The sequence below is a fragment of the Marmota marmota genome, unplaced genomic scaffold, assembly GCF_001458135.2.
Source record: "Marmota marmota marmota unplaced genomic scaffold, marMar, whole genome shotgun sequence".
Taxonomy (NCBI): domain Eukaryota; kingdom Metazoa; phylum Chordata; class Mammalia; order Rodentia; family Sciuridae; genus Marmota; species Marmota marmota.
The window spans coordinates 1,167,175-1,186,877 of record NW_026000205.1 but is presented as its reverse complement, the minus strand read 5'-3'; the positions used below and the strand labels follow the sequence as shown (position 1 = coordinate 1,186,877).

Sequence of the window (19,703 nt, the reverse complement as noted above, 5' to 3'; positions counted from 1 at the left end):
ATGTTGTTGGATTCCCTGAGATTCTCTACATGCACAATTACCATCTAAGAATAATGATAGTCTTCTTTATTTCCAATATTTATACTTTTTATTACAAATCAGAAGAATAGGGATTGTCTTTGGGGCTGGCCACATTTCCAGGTCCTGGTTGGTAGAAGGCATGAGAGGGATTCAGAGGTGCTGGTATGTCCTAAATCTCAGTAGTGGCTACACTAGAAAGTTCCTCTCATGTAATTCATTGAGGTGTATACTTTCAACTTGTGAATTTTTCTATTTATAGTAAACTTCAATTATAAGTTTAATAACATCCTTGTGGTAGTTTCAAATAAATTCAAAGATTGACATTGTGTTCCAAACATGTCTGTAAATAATTCTTTGTTAAATTTCTAGAGTATGATCTGGACTCATGACTCTTTTCTTTTTATGGGGCCGGGGAACTGAACCCAAGGGCACTCAACCACTGAGCCACATTCCCAGCCCTTTTTTAAAATTTTTTGAGATAGGGTCTTGCTAAGTTGGTTAGGGCCTTGCTAAGTTGCTGAGACTGGCTGTGAACTTGAGATCCTCCTGCCTCAGCCTCCTGAGTTGCTGGGATTACAGGTATGCACTACCGCGCCTGGCTTGTGACTCATTTCCAGTGAATATTAAAATGGGGATTTGATGGTAAATTTAGGTTATAAAAAGCACTGTGGCTTCCTGCTCATTCTTACACTTCTTGTTTTGGAAGAGTCTGTTAGTCAACTTTCTAATACTGTCACAAAATACCTGAGAAAAATAACTTAAAGGAGGAAAGTTGTGTTTTGATTCATAGCTTCAGATGTTTCAATTTGGCCTTGTTGATTCTGGGCCTGTGGTGAGGTAGAACATCACAGCAGAGAGTTTGTGACGGAGCAAAGCTGCTCACCTTAAGGTGGCCAGGAAGAGAGAGAGATGGGGGGTGGGGGGAGGAGAAAGAAGGAATCAGGGACCAGATATACCCTTCAAGGTCAGGCCCTCAGTGACCTCTTTCCTCCAGGCAGGCCCCACCTCCTAAAGTTTCTACCATCTAACAAAGTGCCACCAGCTGGGGAGCTAGCCTTCAAACAAGGGCCTTTGGGGACATCCCAGATCCAAACCATAACAGAGATGGTAGTGCTGTGAGAACACAAGTCCTCCAACCAGTACACATGACTGCAACCCTGGCTGACATTTTCCCTTCCTCCCTCCTTCTCTTTCTTCTTTCCTTCTCGACAGGGTCTCACTGTATTTCCCAATCCTCCCACCTCAGCTCCTCGGGTAACGGGGATCCCAGGCATATGCCACCATGCCCAGCCTGGCTAACATCCTGACGGCAGCCTCACAAGGATCCTGAGTCGGAGCCACCCAGCTAAGCCACCTTTGGATTCCTGACTCCCAGAAAGTGTGTGAGATAACATGTGCATACTATCTTAAGCAGCTACAATTATCTAGTAAAAATTGCCCTAAAAATTGTTGGCCTGACAGGCTCAAACTACACCTCTGAACATATGTCTACCCCACCCCCTCCTCCAAGAACAGGCCATTGTTAGCACCTCCTTGGGAACCTGGGTGTTGGGAACCCAGACACCATGCAGCTAAGGATTCAGTGAATCCTGGTGGGCACAGAGGGTGGCACGTGGTGTGTGCGCAGCTCACTACCCCCTCTTCTTTTTTTTTTAATTTTTAGTTGTAGTTGGGCAAGATACCTTTATTTATTTTTATTGATGCTGAGGATCGATCCCGGGCCTTGCATGTGCTAGGCGAGCACTCTACCACTGAGCCACAACCCCAGCCCCTCACTACCCCTCTTCTTGATGCCAAAAAGGAGACGGAATTCATGCCAGCATGAGAGGCCATTTATTGCTCAGGGGCTGGACCCCCACGTTTTGGGGGAGCCCCCCCACTACTTCCTCCCCCCATTGTCCCCGTGGACCCCTCAAGTGGCAGGTTGCTGAGCTGATCGTGGAGGGAGCACATCTTCAGGTGTAGATAGTCCAGAGTGGCCACCTTCTCCCTGTAAGGACAGACAGTGGGGAGTCAGCACTGGTGTGGCTTGGTGTTGGGGTGTGGGAGTCAAGGGAGGGGTTCAGGCCCTTTCCCCAAAATCTCACGCTCCTCCCATGCCCTCAGCCTCCTTCCTCACTCCGGCTTCATCTTGTCCGTCAGCAGCAGGTTCTTGGCCCGCAAGGCCTCGTCTTGGGCCAGCCGAAGGGTGGAGCTCAGGGCCTCTGCCCTGACGTGTTTGGCCAAGGCCTGGCGCTCCAGCTCCTGGGGAGAGGAGTGTAGGTGCCGCTGGGCTTGCTGTACTGGGCTGGGAGTGGAGGGGGAGCTGGATCGCGGAGGCAAGGGGCAGGGTCCCATGGGGCCCACATTCCTCCCCGAGGTATCCCATCATGCCTTGAGGCTGAAGCCAACCCTGGCATCCCACAAGGCACTGGTTGCACTAACCCTGCGTCTATTCCTTGATATATTGGCCTATATCTCAGCAAGCACTAAGTCACATCTAAGACGTTGTCCCCCAAAGCTCACGAACCATCCTGTATTTGATATGCATGTGCCCACCTTGTTGTGACCTTCCATGTCCCAGAAGAACCCGTGTTTCCTTATCCACAAGACCAGAGTCTCTCACGAGAACAGTCCTTAGTGCTCTGGTTCTCTCTATCCCACAGTGCACCAAGCCCATGTGCTCCCCTGTACCTGTCCTGTGGCTCTGCCACATCAACATCCCATGCTGCTTATCATCCATGGGGTCAGTGTTCCGTAATACAGTGGGTCTCCATGTCCCATAATGAACCAGGACTCAAGTCCCAGCAGGTACTGGGCTTCAGTCTGTTGCCCCAAGAAGAGATATGGTTCCATTTTCCATGATGCAGTAGCTTATGGTGACCAAAAGTCACTGGGTGCCCTGTCCGGCCTCACTGATCTCTCGCTGATTTCACTGATTACTGATCTCACTGCGTCTCTGAAGGTCTGGCCGGGGAAATCAGGCCAATGTCCCATGAATTTTTACACTGGTTATCTGCCTCCTGGTCCCCCAGTACGCCAGATGCAATGTCCCATCATGTCTTGGGCCCAAATCTAGAGCCCAGAGTTCCAGAATGATTGGCCTATGACTCAAACCACCAAGCTGCTTGCCCCTCCCCCTATGCATCAGAATTAAGTCCACCCCCAACAACTGCTGCCCACAGCTCAGCCCTTCCCTTCTGGTCACACACCAGCAGTACCCTCGTGCCCAGGACTCCGTGTCCCCTGCCCTGACAGAAAAGTAAAGTGGGGCATGGTAGCCCATGGTCCCTGGTACCAGAATCTTCTTGTGTAGCCTCTGGCAGCTGGGACAAGCAGGAGCCAGGCCCCTCTGCTTCACCTCGTCCACTAGCGGGGTCAGCGCTCGCTCCAGCAGATGCTGCAGGGACTCCGAAGACAACTGCTGCCCCTGGCTGGGGGCGGGAAGGGTGGTCACCAGATGAAAGAGGCCCAGTACCAACTCCATCCTCAGGATGCCCATGCACACCTTCCCAGACTCCACCTGGCCCTGTTTCCATTATGCACCCCATACAACCTTCCACCCACGCACTGGGGATACCCCATGGTGTATCAGGTGTCCTTTGGTTCCTACTACTTAAGGGCACCATCAGTCCTTGGTTTCCAAAAGCCATCAAGAACTCACATTTCCTCTAGTGCACAAGTTAAACCTGATCTCAAGTTGTACAAGGAATTCCCCCTTCCCACAATGAACCCAGTGTGGTAGCCTTTTTTTCCCACCACACACGAGGTCTCACTTTCTGCACCATGTAGGGAGAAACCCCGCTTCCTACCATGTACCACATCCCGACCTTCCCACAATGCACTGGACATACATCATGCTCCAAATGTAGCAAAACGCTATATTTAGCTTGTGGGAAGGTAAGAAATGTCGTTCCCATTACTCAGCACGACTGACTGATCCTACAACATGCTGTCTCCCACAATGAACACCCCTCTCCCCCTTGCTGATACCCCACATCTCCTTCAATGCGCTATCCTCCCTGGGACTCGGAATGCACCAGGAAGCTGGCCCCACCCCCATACCTGGCACAGCGGGCACAGGAGCCTTGCGTGGATCGATCCAGGCTCATGGAGTGGTCAGGTCCTCTTCGGGGGTTCTGAAATTGCCGCCCCAACTCCTCCAGAATCGGTTTCACTGGGCCAAGCCCCTCCAATTCGCTCCTCAGTGAAGCCACAGACACAGCTGACCGCTCCACCCTGAGCATGAGCGTAACCAATGCTGTGTGGTAGACTTCACCCACCATTGGTCCAGCACCTGAGTCTCCATCAAGTCTTCAATACTCTGCCCTGCCCACCCCTCTTGCTCTGTTGGCTCCTCCTTTTGTATTTTAACATCTGGACTGCCTTCGCCCTGTTTCTAGATGACTTTCCCTGATCCCTGGTGTCCACTCTTTATCTCTTTAGGGCTTGGAACACTTCTCTTCTCTAATTGGCTCCATCCCTCGTTCTTTAACGTGCATACAACTCTTCCTGCTATCTAATTGGCGCTTCCCAACGTCAGTATAAGATCCGGAACGCTCAGACCCCCGCTGATTGGCCCACCCTTTTTTTTTCCCTCAAGACTCCGCCCCCGCGATGGCTTCGCCCCACCCCTTCGTGGCGGACACCAGCCCCACCCCACGCACCGGCCCCAGCCCTCACATGGTGCACAGCTCGTCGGCCCGACCGCGAAGCTCCTGCAAGCCTCGGGCGGTCTGAGCTTGCTCGCGTTGCGCCCGCTCCCACTGGCCCAGGAAGCCGTCAAGCCTGCCGCCCAGGCCCCCAAGCAGCCGCAAGGCCTCCTGCACAGCCCCCTCCTCCTGATGCCACCGTGCGGTCAGCGAGGACACCTCCCTCCTAGAGGGAAAGAGGGATAGAATAGCGGGGGATTAGGTTTGGTCACGCTGCGCTATACCCACCCAGAGCTCCAGACCCAGCCGGTCCCCAAATTCTCTTGTGCCACCCTTTTGTTGAAATCTGGTCATGTCCTCCAGAATTCTGCCTTGTCAGTTAGCCTGGGCCTTCCCTGTCAGGTCCCCAGTCTCCACCACTGCGCCTCCAGACGCCATCTCTCCAGACACCTCTCCCCCCTATCCTGCCCACTCAGATTGGTCACTAGGCCCGGCTTCCCTGAAGCTCCGCCCACCTCGGTTTCACTGGAGGTAGACCTACCAACCCCGACTCAAAAATTAGTTCTTTGCGTGAAGAGAGCGCCTACAGAATGGAAGAAAATCTTTACCACACGCACCTCAGACAGAGCACTAATCTCCAGGATATATAAAGAATTCAAAAAACGTAACACCAAAAAACAACCCAATAAATAAATGGGCTAAGGAACTGAACAGACACTTTGCAGAAGAAGAAACACAACTGATCAACAAACATGGAAAAAAAAAATGTTCATCATCTCTAGCAGTTAGAGAAAGGCAAATCAAAACTATTCTAAGAGCCAGGGGTAGTGGTTGCACACGTGTGTAATCCCAGCAACTGGGGAGGCTGAGACAGGAGGATTGCAAGTTCAAAGTCAGCCTCAGCAAAAGCGAGGCACTAAGCAACTCAATGAGACCCTGTCTCTAGATAAAATACAAGATAGGGCTGGAGATGTGGCTCAGTGGCTGAGTGCCCCTCAATCCCTGGTACCAAAAAACCCTAAGACTTCATTTCACTCCAGTCAGAATGGCAATTATGAAGAATACAAGAGGGCTGGGGTGTGGCTCATTGGCAGAGTGCTTGTCTAGCATGTGTGAGGCACTGGGTTCTATTCTCAGCACCGCATATAAATAAATAAAATAAAGACCCATCAACAACTAAAACAAAAATTTTAAAAAGAATACAAGCAATAATAAGTGTTGGTGAGGACGTAGGGAAAAAGACACGCTCATACATTGCTGGTGGGATTGCAAATTGGTGCAGCCAATATGGAAAGCAGTATGGAGAGTCCTCAGAAAACTTGGAATGGAACCACCCACAACACTTAGGCCCCGCCCCCAAGATATTTGACCACCAGCAAGGTCCCGCCTGCGTATCACCTCGAGGTGACATCCCTAGGCCCCCCGCCCACCTCAACTCCTCAAGACCGGCGGAGACCTTCTGCAGCTCCTGATCGCTCCCATAGGGGCTCTCTCCTGACCGGGGCGCGGTTCCCCAGCCCACCAGGCCGCGCAGCCGAGGGGGTTCTTCGGGACTCCCTGGTGGCCCGGAGCAGCCCTGGTTGGGAGCAACAGAGCCCAGGCCGAGCCGGGAGAAGCCGGCCTCCAGCTTCTGCTCCAACTCCTGTAGCTCGGTCTCCTGCCTCCGCGGCGTCTCATCCTGCAATTGCTGCTGCAGGTATCTCAGCTTCTCCTGGACCCGGAGAGAGAGCGGGTCACGGTGTCCAACCCTTCTCCTCCCGAAACCAACTCCACCCCCAAATCTGCCCCAGTAATCGGAGACTGGAAAGTAAATGGCCCCGGAGAGAATATTAGGAAGTACCACGTGAAGTGGGAGGGAATGTGCCATTCCAACTCCACGGGAATCCAATTCGGAAATTCCCCTGTCTGCCTCCGCGACTCCATCCAGCCCTCCCCTCCACCCCAACTCCAGTCCTCTTAGGTGTCAAAGACCAGTCCCTGCCCCTTAGGAAGAACGATGGCAACTTTTTCAGCATTTCGTTGGAAAATGAGCGAGCATGTGAGCAGGACCAGCCTTCTCAGTCCAAGTCCAGCTCAGGTCTCTCTCTCTGGGACTGGAGTCCCCATTCTGGGCATGGAAGCCTCCTTCGGATCCTCCTTATTAAGTGTGACCGTGAAAGCAGGGGCAGTGTCATCGTGATGGTGGCAGCAGGGCAGGAAGTCCCACCTGCGGTGTCTCCCAAGTCCCTCAGGTGTCCATCCTCCTCCCACAAATCTCCGGACCGTCTTACCTCCAGTAGGGCAGAGTTCTGCTTCAAGACGTTGGTTTTGAATTCAGCATCTTCCACCGACCGGGTCACCTTCCGGCAGTTCTCCTGGGTCAGGACACCAGGGCGGGGGCCCTGCCTTCCCATTCCAGTTCCGCTCCCTACCCTTAGGCTGGCTATTTCCAAGCAGGCTCCACCCCGCAGGCAGAACCCCACTTACTAGTCGTGGTCCCTTGACCAAAGGAATGGCTTCTGGCCTCGCCAGAACTGCGCTGTGCTGCTCCTCCGCCTCCTCCCATCTCTCTCGCGTCTAGGACTCCATTCCTTCCCCACTCACTTCTCACCCGACTCCCGCCCCCAGTGGCTCACCTTGAGTTGACTACAGTACCCTTCCAACTCTTCAGCCTCTTGCCGCCTTCTCTCTAGATTCTCGCTCAGCACCGAACACTCACTCTGGAACCGAAAGAGAGCAGGGTTACCGAGGTCAACGGGGACAGCCCACGGAAGGGGGATCTGGGGTTAGGAATGTCCCTTTCCTTTCTGAGTCTCGAGTTCCCATCTGGGCTAGGAATGCATCAGAGTACAGGCTTGTCTAACGAGAAATCCGCCCTGGAGGAAGCCGAGGTCTGGGGAGAAGAGGCGGTTCTCATACCTGCAGGGTCTGCACGTGCTGATTAACCCGGGTGGTCTTTTCCTTCAAACTGGTGATGGAGTCTTTGGCCCGGACCAATCCACTGTTGACCCCGCTCTAGGGAAGAATGGGAGACAGTGGTTAGTGGGTTGTGGAGGCTCTTTTTGCACCCTGATTTTGCCCTGAAACAATGTGTGCCTTAAGCCAGAGGTGGCACCTCTTGTGTTCTTGGTGCACCTGTTTGGTAAACCCAAGGGAGAGCTAATTTTCTTCATGGTGGACTGGGAGAAGAATGAGTAGGATCCAAGAGGGACTGAGGGGCAAGGGTAGGGTGCTCAGACAGGTAGGGGAAGGAGGATGGTCTCAACAAACACTTTCGTGTGTGTGTGTGTGTGTGTGTGTGTGTGTGTGTGTGTGAACTGGGGACTGATTCCCCAACCCTTTCTGTAAATTTTATTTTGAGATAGGGTCTCACTAAGTTGCCGGAGGTGGCCTCAAACTTATGATCCTTCTGCCTCAGTCACCCAAGTAGCTGGAATGACAGGCAGGCAGGACTTCACCAGGAAAAACATACTGTTAAAACACATACTCTGACTTCCTCTCCCAGCACTTTTCAGATCATGAGCACATTCTCCACCAGGCCAAGCATTTACATTCTTCACAATCACACTGTGTGAGGTTCTACAGCCCCGTTTGCAAAGGGTCTTAGAAGGGTGACATTCCTGTACTCCCAGCTACACAACACATTAGGTGACCTTATCAGAATTTAAACTCAGAAAATTTATTTTAAACCATGACACCATGTGGCTTCTGATCATCATTTCTTGATTTTTAAAAAATATTTATTTTTTAGTTTTCAGCAGACACAATACCTTTATTTATTTTTATGTGGTGCTGAGGATTGAACCTAGGGCCTCCCAAGTACTAGGAGAATGCTCTACCTCTGAGCCACAACCCCAGCCCCATCATTTCTTGATTTTTAAAAAAAATTTTGTGTGGGGGCTGGGGATGTGGCTCAAGCGGTAGCACGGTCGCCTGGCATGTGTGCGGCCCGGGTTCGATCCTCAGCACCACATACAAACAAAGATGTTGTGTCTGCCGAAAACTAAAAAAATATTAAAAATTCTCTCTCTCTCTCTCTTAAAAAAAAATTTTGTGGTCCTTGGGATTGAACCCAGAGGGGCTCTACCACTAAGTGACATCCCCAATCCTTTTTATTTTGGGGAGAGGGGTACTATGAATTGAACCCAAGGATGTTTGACCACTGAATCATACCCCGAGCCCTTTTTAAATTTTTTATTTTGAGACAGAGGCTGGCTTTGAATTTGTGATTCTCCTGCCTCAGCCTCCTGAGTAGGTGGGATTATAGACATATGCCATCGATATTTTATACCACCATAAAATGCTTTGTGACTTCTGCCAAACTATGGTTCCAAGAAGGAGGCATGTGGCAGGCTCTATTCTTCCCATTTCCACTGCCACAGAAGCCTTAGTGTCACACTGAATTGCCAGAGACTACATTTCCCAGGCTCCCTTGCAGCTAGGTATGGTCAGTTCCATGGGGCTAAGTTCTGGCCCATGGAACTTGGATGAAAATAGGTAGTCAATTTCAGAATTATGCCTTTAAAAGAAAAGGAGTAAAAACTTCTTTCTCTCTGCCCACTGTCTGGAATGCAAAGTTGACAGCTATCTTGGACGAGCAGATGGAGACCAGTGCCAGGAGCTTCCATGGATGAACATGCCTTCAAGTGCTGATGCCTGAGGATCTGACCAATTACTACATTTCATAGTGACTTGGGTGTTGACCCAGCTCAGACAGCAAGGTGTGGCTCCAGGTGTAGGTGTCACCCGCCCTGTTCCGTTGTAATCCTACCCCTTTGCCCTTTTTGGGATAGGATGTTCCATGAAACCTCCACTTGTGTGTTCCCTAGATAAGAATACAGAATTCCAGTGGCTCTCTTTCTTTCCATGGGCCCTTAAGCTCATAAAGCCGTCTCTGGAATATTGAAAAGGTACTTCTGTGTGTTTTTGTGCTTTCTCTGTCGTTTTCTTGAGTTACTGAAATAGTCAGATTTTGTGAACCCAGCATTAGGTCGCCAGCTAAGATAGATGCTGACAGCCAGACCTGAATTCTCAACACTGTGAGGTTGCCCATTCAAGTCCAACACCTGTGAAAACTTTTATAGGTCAGAGGGCTTCTTCTGTCTTGTGCAAACTATAATTCTGTGTCTGTCACAACAGTGAAATTTGTAAACTAATCACAGTTATTGATTTATTCATGGTACTAGTGATTCAACCCAGGGGCAATTTACCATGAGTTATATACTTAGCTCTTTTTATTTTGAAACAGGATCTTACTAATTTGTTTAGGGTCTGATTAAGTTGCTGAGGCTGGCCTTGAACTTGGGATCCTCCTGTCTCAGCCATCATGCCCAGCTATAGTTTATATTATTATTTTTTGGGGGAAGGGGGCAGCTACCAGATATTAAACTCAGGGGCACTCAACCACTGAGCCACATCCTCAGCCCTATTTTTTATTTTATAGAGATAGGGTCTCACTGAGTTGCTTAGTGCCTCACTTTTGCTGAGGATGGCTTTGAACTCTCAATCCTCCTACCTCAGCCTCCCAAGAATTAGTTCAGAAGTCTCTTAAAAAAAAAAAAAAAGAAAGCACCTCTAGGATGGGGTATTGCTCAGTGGCAAGTGCTTGCCTGGCATCTGTGAGGGTTTGAGTTTAGTCCTCAGAAACACATTCACATACACACACACACACACACACACACACACACCAAATTAATTAAATAACATTTAAATTTTAAAAGGCAACTTACAATAAGCATTAACAAAATAAACCCTCAGGAGTCGAAAAAATCTATTTCCAGAGCTGCCACATCATGATACTTGAAATGTCCAGTTGTTAATAGAAAAATCATGATTCATGCAAAGAAAAACAAGCAACTATGGCCCATCCACTGGGTTGGTGCTGGAGGAGAAAGCAATCAGTAGAATCTGTTCCTGAGGAAGCTTGGATTTGGATTTACAATTGAAGACTGTAAATCAACTATTTGAAGTATTTTCAAAGGACTAGAGGAAACCATATCAAAAAACACCAAAGGAAAATATGAGAATGATCTCTCACTAAATACAGCTTATTACTAAAGAGATACAAACTATAAAGAGGAGCCAAGTAGAAGTCAGGCATTGTGGTGCATACCTGTAATCCCTGTGACTCTGGAGGCTGAGGGAGGAGGATTGCAAGTTAAAGGCCAGCCTCAGCAACTTCTCAAAATCCTGTCTCAAAGTAAAATAAAAAGGTCTGAGAGTGTGGCCCAGTGGTGGAGGACTTGCCTAGCATGTGTGAGACCCTGTGTTTGATTCTCAGCACCACATGTAAATAAATAAAATAAAGGTTCATCAACAACTAAAAAAAAATATTTTTAAAAAAGAGAGATGCACAAATTTTGAGTTGGGAGGAAACAAGAAGAGAACGTGCCAAGTGATCCAGCTTACATGGAGGAAAATCATACACACCCACCCCACCTCACCCCCACACACATGCATATATTCATTTTTTGGGCTGGGTACTAGGGATTGAATTAAACCCAAGAGCTTTACCACTGAGCCACATTCCCAGCCCTATTTATTTTTTATTTTGAGACAGGGTCTTGCTAAATTGCCTAGGGCCTTGCTCTGATGCTGAGGCTGGTTTGTGATCCTCCTGCCTCAGCCTCCTGAACACACTTCATTACAGATGTGCACCACTATACCCAGCAATAAATACAGTGACATAATTATATAACCTCCCCCTTCCCAGATGAAAGAAACCAATTAGAAATTCCAGGGATGAAAAGCACAATAAGTGAAGTGAGAAATTCAATTCACAAGAGGGAGCTCAATAGCAGGTTTTCGTCGTATCCAGAAGAATGAATCATCAAACTTGAACGTAGTTCACTGAGATGATCCAGTCTAGCACGGTGGCACGTGCCTTAATCCCAGTGGCTCAGGAGGCTGAGACAGGAGAATTGCGAGTTCAAAGTCAGCCTCAGCAATGGTGAGGCCCTCAGCAGCTCAGTGAGACCCTGTCTCTAAACAAATTCCAAAATAGGGCTGGGGATGTGGCTCAGTGGTTGAGTGCCTCTGAGTTCAATCCCTGGTACCAAAAAACAAACAAACAAAAAAGATCTAATCTGAGGAACATTAAAAGAATGAAGAAAACTGAACAGAGGCCAGGACACTATGGGTCAGGGAGTCCCCAAAAGGAGAAGAAAGGGTAGAGAAACAATAGCTGAAAACTTCCCCAATTATTCAACACATCCAGGAAGCCCACGAACCCTTAATAGTGCAAACCAAAGGAACAGTGCCTAGATACATCATAAACAAACTTCTGAAAGACAACATTAAGCTGGATGCGGTGGCACATGGCTGTAATCCCAGAGGCTCAGGAGGCCAGGGCAAGAGGATAGCAAGTTTGAGGCCAGGCACAGCAACTTAGTGAGGCCCTAATCAACTTGGCAAGATCCTGTCTCAAAATATAAAAATACAAAGGGCTGGGGATGTGGCTCAGTAATAAAGCACCCCTGGTTAAACACCCAGTGCCCCCCACCACAAAAAAAAGTTTGAGATGAAGAAAAATGAAAATATGACATACTAAAACTTAAGGAATGAATAAAGAGCAATGCTCTAAGGAAAATTTATAGCTGTAAATGCATTTTTAAAAAAGTTTATTGAGGGGCTGTGGTTGTGGCTCAGTGGTGGAGTGCTTGCCTAGCATGTGGGAGGCACTGGGTTCGATTCTCAGCACCACATATAAATAAATAAAATAAAGGTCCATTGACAACTAAAAAATACATATATTTTTAATATTTCTTTTTTAGTTTTAGGTGACACAATATCTTTATTTTACATTTATGTGGTGCTGAGGATCAAATCCAGTGTCTCTGCATGCTAGGTGAGCACTCTATCACTGAGTAACAAAAAGATTACTATGAATAATTGCATGCCAACTAGATAACAAAACAAAACAAAACAAAAAAAAAAAATAGAAAAATGCCTAAAGAAGCACACACACTACCAAAACTGACACCAGAAGAACTAGGAAATACAAATAGACTCATAAGTAAGGAGATTTAGTAACAAAAATAATTTTAAAACTTCCAAAGAAGAAAAGTTCAAGACCAGATGGCTTCACTGGTGAATTCTGCCAATCTTTTTAAGAAATGTCAACAATCCATCTCAAATTCTCTTAAAAAATAGAAGAGGGAGGTGCTGGTCATGGTGGTACATGGTGGCAATTCCTAACTCATTCTATAAGGCCAGTACTTTCTCAAAGACATCACAAAAGAAATTCATAGACTAGTATTTTTTATTAATATATCTGGGATAATCCTCAACAAAATACTGGAACTTATTCTGGCAATATATACCATGACCAAGTGAGAATTATCCTATGAAAATCAACGTATTGCCGGGGGAGTGGCACAGGCCTGTATTCCTCGGAAGGCTGAGACCCGAGGACCATGAGTTCAAAGCCAGCTACAGAAACAGCGGGGTGCTAAGCAGCTCAGTGAGACCTGTCTCTAAATAAAACACAAAATAGGGCTGGGGGTGTGGCTCAGTGGCCCAGTGCCCCTGAGTTCAATTCCCAGTATGAAAAAAAAACAAAAAAAAATGGCTGGAGTGTGTCTGGGTCACTGGATTCAATCCCTGGTAATGAAAACATTAACGATCAAATGATTGATGTGTCCATGGAGAAAAAGCATTTGATGAAATCCAACACATTTTCATTAGGAAAAATCCCAACAAACTAAGAATGGCAGAGAACTTCTTCACGTTGATAAAAGGAATATGAATAGACTCCTTCATAAGTAAAGAGATTTAGTAATAAAGATAATTTTAAAACTTCCAAAGAAGAATGTTTTGAGGATTCTCACAAAATACGGTGGTTTAAAGTATGATTGCAAATTCTTTGACATTCCTTTGGAGTCTTAGTCCCCTCACTTGAATGTGCTGGACTAGGTGACTGGGGTCACGTAAGTAAAGTCAAGCAAAAGTGGTGAAGTAGGGTTGGGGATATAGCTCAGTTGGTAGAGTGCTTGCCTCTAGTGCTTGCTCAAGGCCATGGGTTCAATCCCCAGCACCCCGCCTACACACACACACACACACATACACACACACACAAAGTGGTAAGGTATAACTTAAAAGAAATGATGAGTTCATAAGAGGAACTGTCTCTCGCTTGGAGAAATCACAGCTGGCATGTAAGAAACAGCCTCTATGGAGAAACCAGTGTCCTGAGGAAGTGAGGCCTCCACCCAAAAGGCAGGAAGGAACTGAAACCTCCCCAAGGGCCATGGGAGGGCACCATCTCTCCAGCCTCAATCAAACCTTCCGATGACTCTAGCCTGGGCCAAAATCTTAATTGTAACCTCAACACACCCCTTGGCTGGAATTTCTCAACTAAACCACTCCAGGTGTGTTGTTTTATGTTTGGGGGGTATTTGTCTCACAGCAGTAGCTAACCAATACAGAGCGTCTTTCTAAACTGAAGACTCAGAACATTCCTGTGGGTAACTGTTCTGGCGACCTAGGGAACAGGTCCTAGTTCAACTCATTTCTGCCGCCCACTGGCTGTACAACCTCAGGGAGGGGACTTTACCTTCCTGTGCTTCTGTTTCCCAACATGTGAAATGGAGAGGCAACTAACAGCTACTCTTGGAGAATTGCTCCTGCGATGAAGGTGGGCTGGCCTGAAAGGCCCTTGTCAGTACTTCTGCAGCTGCAGACCCTGGATGTGGGGTGCAGCTCTGCTGGCAGAGGGAGGGGAGTGGGGAAGGCTGATCCCACCTGCTCGGCTGAGAAGCACAGAGTATGTTGGGGAGCGAGAGTCCTGGGGACAAGTTCCTCCTTGGCCACCCATGCGCTGTCCCACTCTCAGCTCTGCAGTTCTGTTAACCTCTCCCATAAAATGGGAATAATGACAGCTTGATGGCATCGGGGTCAATGACTCAATAGATTGGTAGCCAAGCACAGTGACTAGTGTTGGCCCTTAAAAATGACAATGGACAGGACCTATAGCAAGGGGCCTTGATGACATGGACCCTCATAGTGGCCACAGGAAAATATGCAGATTGCAAAACAGACCCTGAGCAGAGGTCCAAAAATCTACCCTGTCAGTCTTTGCCACTGATTAATCCTGAACTTCCAAACAGCAGCCTGCAGCCCCTGAGGGGGTGCAGCCAAGGTGAGAGTCATCCTTCCAGTTTTACCTGTGTCCCTCTGGCCTGGGACTCCTCTCTCAGCCAGCATCTCCATGGCCTCCTGGCTCCCAGGGCCCCTCTCTGGGTCTCTGTCCCCTCTCACACCCTCCTCCCCACTTTCTCCAGCTTTCTCTCTTGATGCAGCTCAGACCTGGGCAGGGGCCAGTGTCTGCTCTCCTCCCTCTTCTCTCTCCCTTGCCCCTACCCCCCCGGCGGTTGTCTTTACTGTTTCCATTTTGAGAGGAGGAACCTGCTGGTGCTCCCTCAGCCTCAGCAAGCTCACCACGCCTCAGGCCTGGATCTGGCTGCCCAGGGCTTTTTCTCAGGCGTCACCAGCCACCGGGGGACAGGACTCAGAAATAGCTCTGGTGGGAGGCAGACAGCTGCAGTGCTGCGGAGAGAGGCTCCTGAGGCAGGAGGGAGAGCTGCTCCCACTGGGGGAGGAGAAGTCTCCCGAGGGCATCTCCTTGTCCTCCTTCCCCCCGCACCCTTGCCTGGACTCCTCCCTGGCCTCCCTACCTTCCCTCCAAAGGCCACAGAGGAGCCTCAGGGAAGGAGAGGATTCCAGTTTAGCCTCGTGCCCAGCCCAGCCGCCTGCCCCCATGAACCCACATGGCTCCCCATCATCTGTGTGGCCAGTGCCCTCCCCGCTGTCCCTCTAGCTTGTCTCTCTCACATGCTACACTCCGGCCTGGGATCTGCTCTGCTTTTTTTTTTTTTTCCCCTGTTCCTTCCTTTCTTGTGTGTGTGTGTGTGTGTGTGTGTGTGTGTGGGCACACACATGTGGGGGCTGGGAATTGAACCCTGGCCTCAAGCGTGCTAGACAAGCTCTCTTCCACTGAGCCACATCCCTAGCCCCTCTCTTTTCCTTTTCCTTATTTATTTACTTACTTATTTATTATTCCTTCTGGTCCTGCAGGTGGAACCCAGGGGCACTTTACCACTGAGCTGCTACATACATCCCCAGCTCTTTTTAATTTTGAGACAGGGCTTTGCTAAATTGCCCAGGCAGGCCTCAAACTTGCCTTCTCCCTGTCTCAGCCTTCTAAGGAGGCATTGGGCTTGTAGGCATGCACCACCACATCTGGCTCAGCTGGCACATCTTGGGCATTTAAGAAATATTTGTTGAAAGAACAAATGCAGCATCTCCATCTTACAGATGAGGAAATGTCAGCTCTCAGAACTAGAAAGTGCTCCAGTAAATGCGAGCAATAACCATGATCACGATCCTGTTATGTAAATGCAATTCTTAGTGTCTGTGTGGAGCCAGCCAAGCCTGGCCCAGGAATGGGGTAGAGGGAGGCAGAGTTCAGGGTCTAAGTTGTAGCTCTCCGTGCTCCTGTCCGGAATTCCCTAATTACCCTCAACTTGCTCACCTCTCCGTTTCGACCCAGTTCAGGAACTCCTACTCAACTCTGCACGGCCTCCTCCAGGGTGCCTTCCCTGAGACCTCCAGCCTAGGTTGGGGGTTCCTTCGCTGGGATCCCCTCCATTACAGAATACATCCCCTTGGTCTGGGTCTGTCCCCCCCCCCCCCGCCAACTGGAAGCTCTCTAAGGGCAGGGTCTGGTGTGATTCTTAGCTATGACTCCAGCCTCACGTGGGACATTGCAAAGTGACCCCATGCATTAAAGACCACTCCCAGATTCATGCTGGCTGTCGAAGGAGGAGGCAGTGGCTCCACACCAAGAACACCTCTCCCCCTCCTCAGCATTTCCTGCCACCAGGGCCAGGACACTGGTGTGCCCCTGCCAGAGTCCCTCACCAGAAGTTCCGTGATGTCCGGGTCATCTGGAGCCCAAGGTGTGGTGGGGGAGGCAGGGGGCCCGGGCAGTGCCAGTGGACCGCTGTCTTCGGTGGTCGAGTCTGTCCCCGAGGAGTCGGTGGGCTCCACCGCGGCCAGGTTGAGCAATGACACATTGGTGCAGGCCGAGGACCGTTTGAGGTTCAGGCACCAGTGCATCGGCTCATGGGACATCCGGGGTTCCACCCTGGGGAGGAGCAGCAGGCAAGGGATGGCTGAGGATGCGCCCCAGGGGCTGCTAGCTTGCCTGCCGCCTGCAGGGCCCCCTCACCCTCCACTCCCTTCTCCGCCCTCTGCCTTCATCCATCCCTTGCCACCTGTTTTCTTTCCTCTTCGCCCTCACCACCTGCTTTCTTCAGACCCTTCCCTAGACTCCTCTCTTCTCTTGACTCTTCCCTCCCCCCCATGCCAGTCCAGTACTTTTTTTCCCCTGCTACTGGAAATGGAACGCAGGGGTGCTTTACCACATCCTCAGCTCGTTTTTTTTTATTTTTATTTTGGGACAGGGTCTCCCTAAGTTGCTTAGGGCTTTGCTAAATTGCTGACGCTGGCCTTAAATTTTGTGATCCTCCTTCTTTAGCCTCCCTGGGATGACAGGATTACTGCCACCACCCAGCTCAGCCCACTATGTCTTTCTCTCTGCCTCCCTCCATCTCCTTCTTTGCCCTCTTGCCTGTCCCCCCACCCCCCTCCTCTTCTCCTCTGCCCCCTCCTCTCTAGCACCCGTAGTGGGACTTGGGCCATGTTGGAGGCAGTGCCGGCACTAGGATCATGCACAATAGGGTGCGACAAACCCACCCGTGGAACGACACGGCTTTCTTTTTCTTCGTGATCCCCTTGGCTGGGTTGGTCACCCCCCCGGGAGCCTCTGGGACCAGCTGGGATCGGCTCTCGACACCTGCAGGGGGGTCTCCGGCCTCATGGATCTCTTTGGACTGCCAGATCGTCTTCACAACCACACTCGCCATGGCATTGGAGGCCTGCTCCCAGGGGGAGACTCACCACCTACTCTGACCACTGGCCCTCAGAGTCCCCTGTCCCCTCGGCCTGCCTCACAAAGGACTCAACCACTGGGCCCCAGTGGGGGGCAGGGAGTATGGAGAGCTGCATCCCCAAGGCATCCCCTAGGAGGTCACAGTGGACTCTTCTGGTCCAGGATTCTAGATCTACAGCAGATGGCATTCCTCAACCAGAATGCTGCCTGTTAAGAAAGGATCTCCACAAACGCTGAACCGCAGTCATGACACGCATGTATCTGGGGTTGCGTCAGTTTCCTGAGACTGCAGGAACACAGCGCCAGGCCCAGTGCCTTAAAGCACAGATGTTCACCAGGTCTAGAGGCCCGAAGTCCAAGATCAAGTGTGGGTAGGATGGTTCCCTCTGAGGACTGTGGGCCTCAGCTCCAGGCCTCTCTCCTCTCCTAGCTTCTGATGGCTTTAGTCACTCTCTGGCTTGCAGACAGACATCTTCTCCCCATATCCTCACGTGACCTTCTCTCTGCCTGTCCATGTCCAAATCACAGCCCCTTCCTCCTTTTTTGTGGTACTAGGGATCAAACCCTGGGTCTTTCTCTCTCTCTCTCTTTTTTTTTCGGTAGCAGAAATTGAACTCAGGGGCACTTGACCACTGAGCCACATGCCCAGCCCTATTTTGTATTCTTTTTTAGAGACAGGGTCTCACTGAGTTGCTTAGCGCCTCGCCTTTGTTGAAGCTGGCTTTGAACTCGCCATCCTCCTGTCTCAGCCTCCCAAGCCATTGGGATTACAGGCCTGTGACACTGCACCTGGCTCAAACCCTAGGTCTCATACATGCTGGTCAGGTATACTTCTACCACTGAGCTACAGAGCTACATCCCTAGGCTTTTTGTTTGTTTGTTTGTTTGTTTTTGTTTGTTTGGTACTATGGATTAAACACAAGGTACTTTACCACTGTTCTACATTTCTGGTCCTTTTTATTATTTATTTTGAGACAGGGACTCACTAAGTTACTGATGGCCTTACTACATTGCTGAGACTGGCCTTGAACTTGTGATACTCTTGTCTCAGCTTCCTGAGTTGCTTGTACCATCATGCCCAGCTCCCCTTTTTTAATGGCTCCAGTGAGTTGGGTTCAGGCCAGCTCAAATGACCTCACCTTAACTTGACCATCAGCAAAAATTCATTTCCAAATAAAGTCACATCCTCAAATGCTGGAGGCTGGAATTTCAATGACCTTTTAAGAGATGCAGTTCAACTCATGACAGAGGTAAAGGATACTGATATCCACAATTTGTACCTTTTTTTTTTTTTTTTTTTTTTTTGGCAGAGTCCTTGCTAAATTGCCCAGGCTGGCCTTGAACTTAGGACCCTCCTGACTCAGCTTCCTGAGTCCTTGGGATTCCAGGCTTCCGCCACTGCACTTGATCACAATTTATAAATGTGTGACAGAGCAAGTAGAGCGGTCCTCCATGACCCATGGAGGATGGATTCCAAAATTCCCCACAGTTATGAAAGTCTGTGGATGTTCAAGTCTCTTACTTAAAATTGCTCATATCTGGGCACAATGGTTCATGCTTGTAATCCCAGTGACTCAGGAGGCTGAGGCAGGGGGATTGTGAGTTTGAGGCCAGCCTCAGCAAAAGCAAAGTGCTTAGCAACTGAGTGAGATCCTGTCTCTAAATAAGATACAAAATAGAGCTGGGGATTTGGAAATTTGGCTCAGTGATCAAGTGCCCCTAGTACATTAAAAAAAAAAAAAAAAAAAAAAAAGAAGAAGAAGAAGAAGAAGAAGAAAATGGCTGTAGCTTAGTGGTAAATTTTACCTGGGTTAAATCCTCAGTGCCAAAATAAATAAATAATTAAAAAAAAAGAGAGAGGGGCTGGGGTTGTAGCTCAGTGGCTCATGCTTGCCTGGCATGTGTGAGGCTCTGTATTTGATCCTCAGCGCCACATATAAATAAATAAATAAACAAAATAGAAGATCCATTGACAACTAAAAAATATTTTAAAAGAGCAAGAGAGAGAAGAAAGGAAGATAAAGTGATAAAGTCATGGTATTTGCATATAATCTGTGCATGTCTTCCTGTATATTTTAGATCATCTCTTTCTCTTTTTTTTTTTTTTTTTTTTTTTTTTT

General features: G+C 49.1%; 1 protein-coding gene across 9 annotated transcripts in view; it reads right to left on the bottom strand.

Annotated features, from left to right (window-relative positions):
- Window positions 1–1,831: 1,831 nt before the first annotated feature.
- Window positions 1,832–19,703, bottom strand: part of Tsks (testis specific serine kinase substrate) — a 19,750-nt gene continuing 1,878 nt past the window's right edge. The window contains exons 1-11 of one of the 9 annotated variants that reach the window (XM_048790514.1): window positions 17,388–17,816; window positions 16,551–16,776; window positions 7,551–7,646; window positions 7,268–7,351; window positions 6,923–7,033; window positions 6,083–6,363; window positions 4,684–4,878; window positions 4,066–4,239; window positions 3,299–3,434; window positions 2,109–2,308; window positions 1,832–2,011 (exon numbers count right to left, since the gene is read on the bottom strand). In XM_048790514.1, the coding sequence (XP_048646471.1) occupies window positions 1,855–2,011; window positions 2,109–2,308; window positions 3,299–3,434; window positions 4,066–4,239; window positions 4,684–4,878; window positions 6,083–6,363; window positions 6,923–7,033; window positions 7,268–7,351; window positions 7,551–7,646; window positions 16,551–16,776; window positions 17,388–17,557 (1,830 nt within the window). In that variant the 5' untranslated portion in view covers window positions 17,558–17,816 and the 3' untranslated portion in view covers window positions 1,832–1,854. Of the gene's footprint in view, window positions 2,012–2,108; window positions 2,309–3,298; window positions 3,435–4,065; window positions 4,240–4,683; window positions 4,879–6,082; window positions 6,364–6,922; window positions 7,034–7,267; window positions 7,352–7,550; window positions 7,647–16,550; window positions 16,777–17,387; window positions 17,817–19,703 lie in introns of those variants that run through there. The other 8 variants (XM_048790516.1, XM_048790519.1, XM_048790520.1 and 5 more) reach the window with 8 other exon arrangements.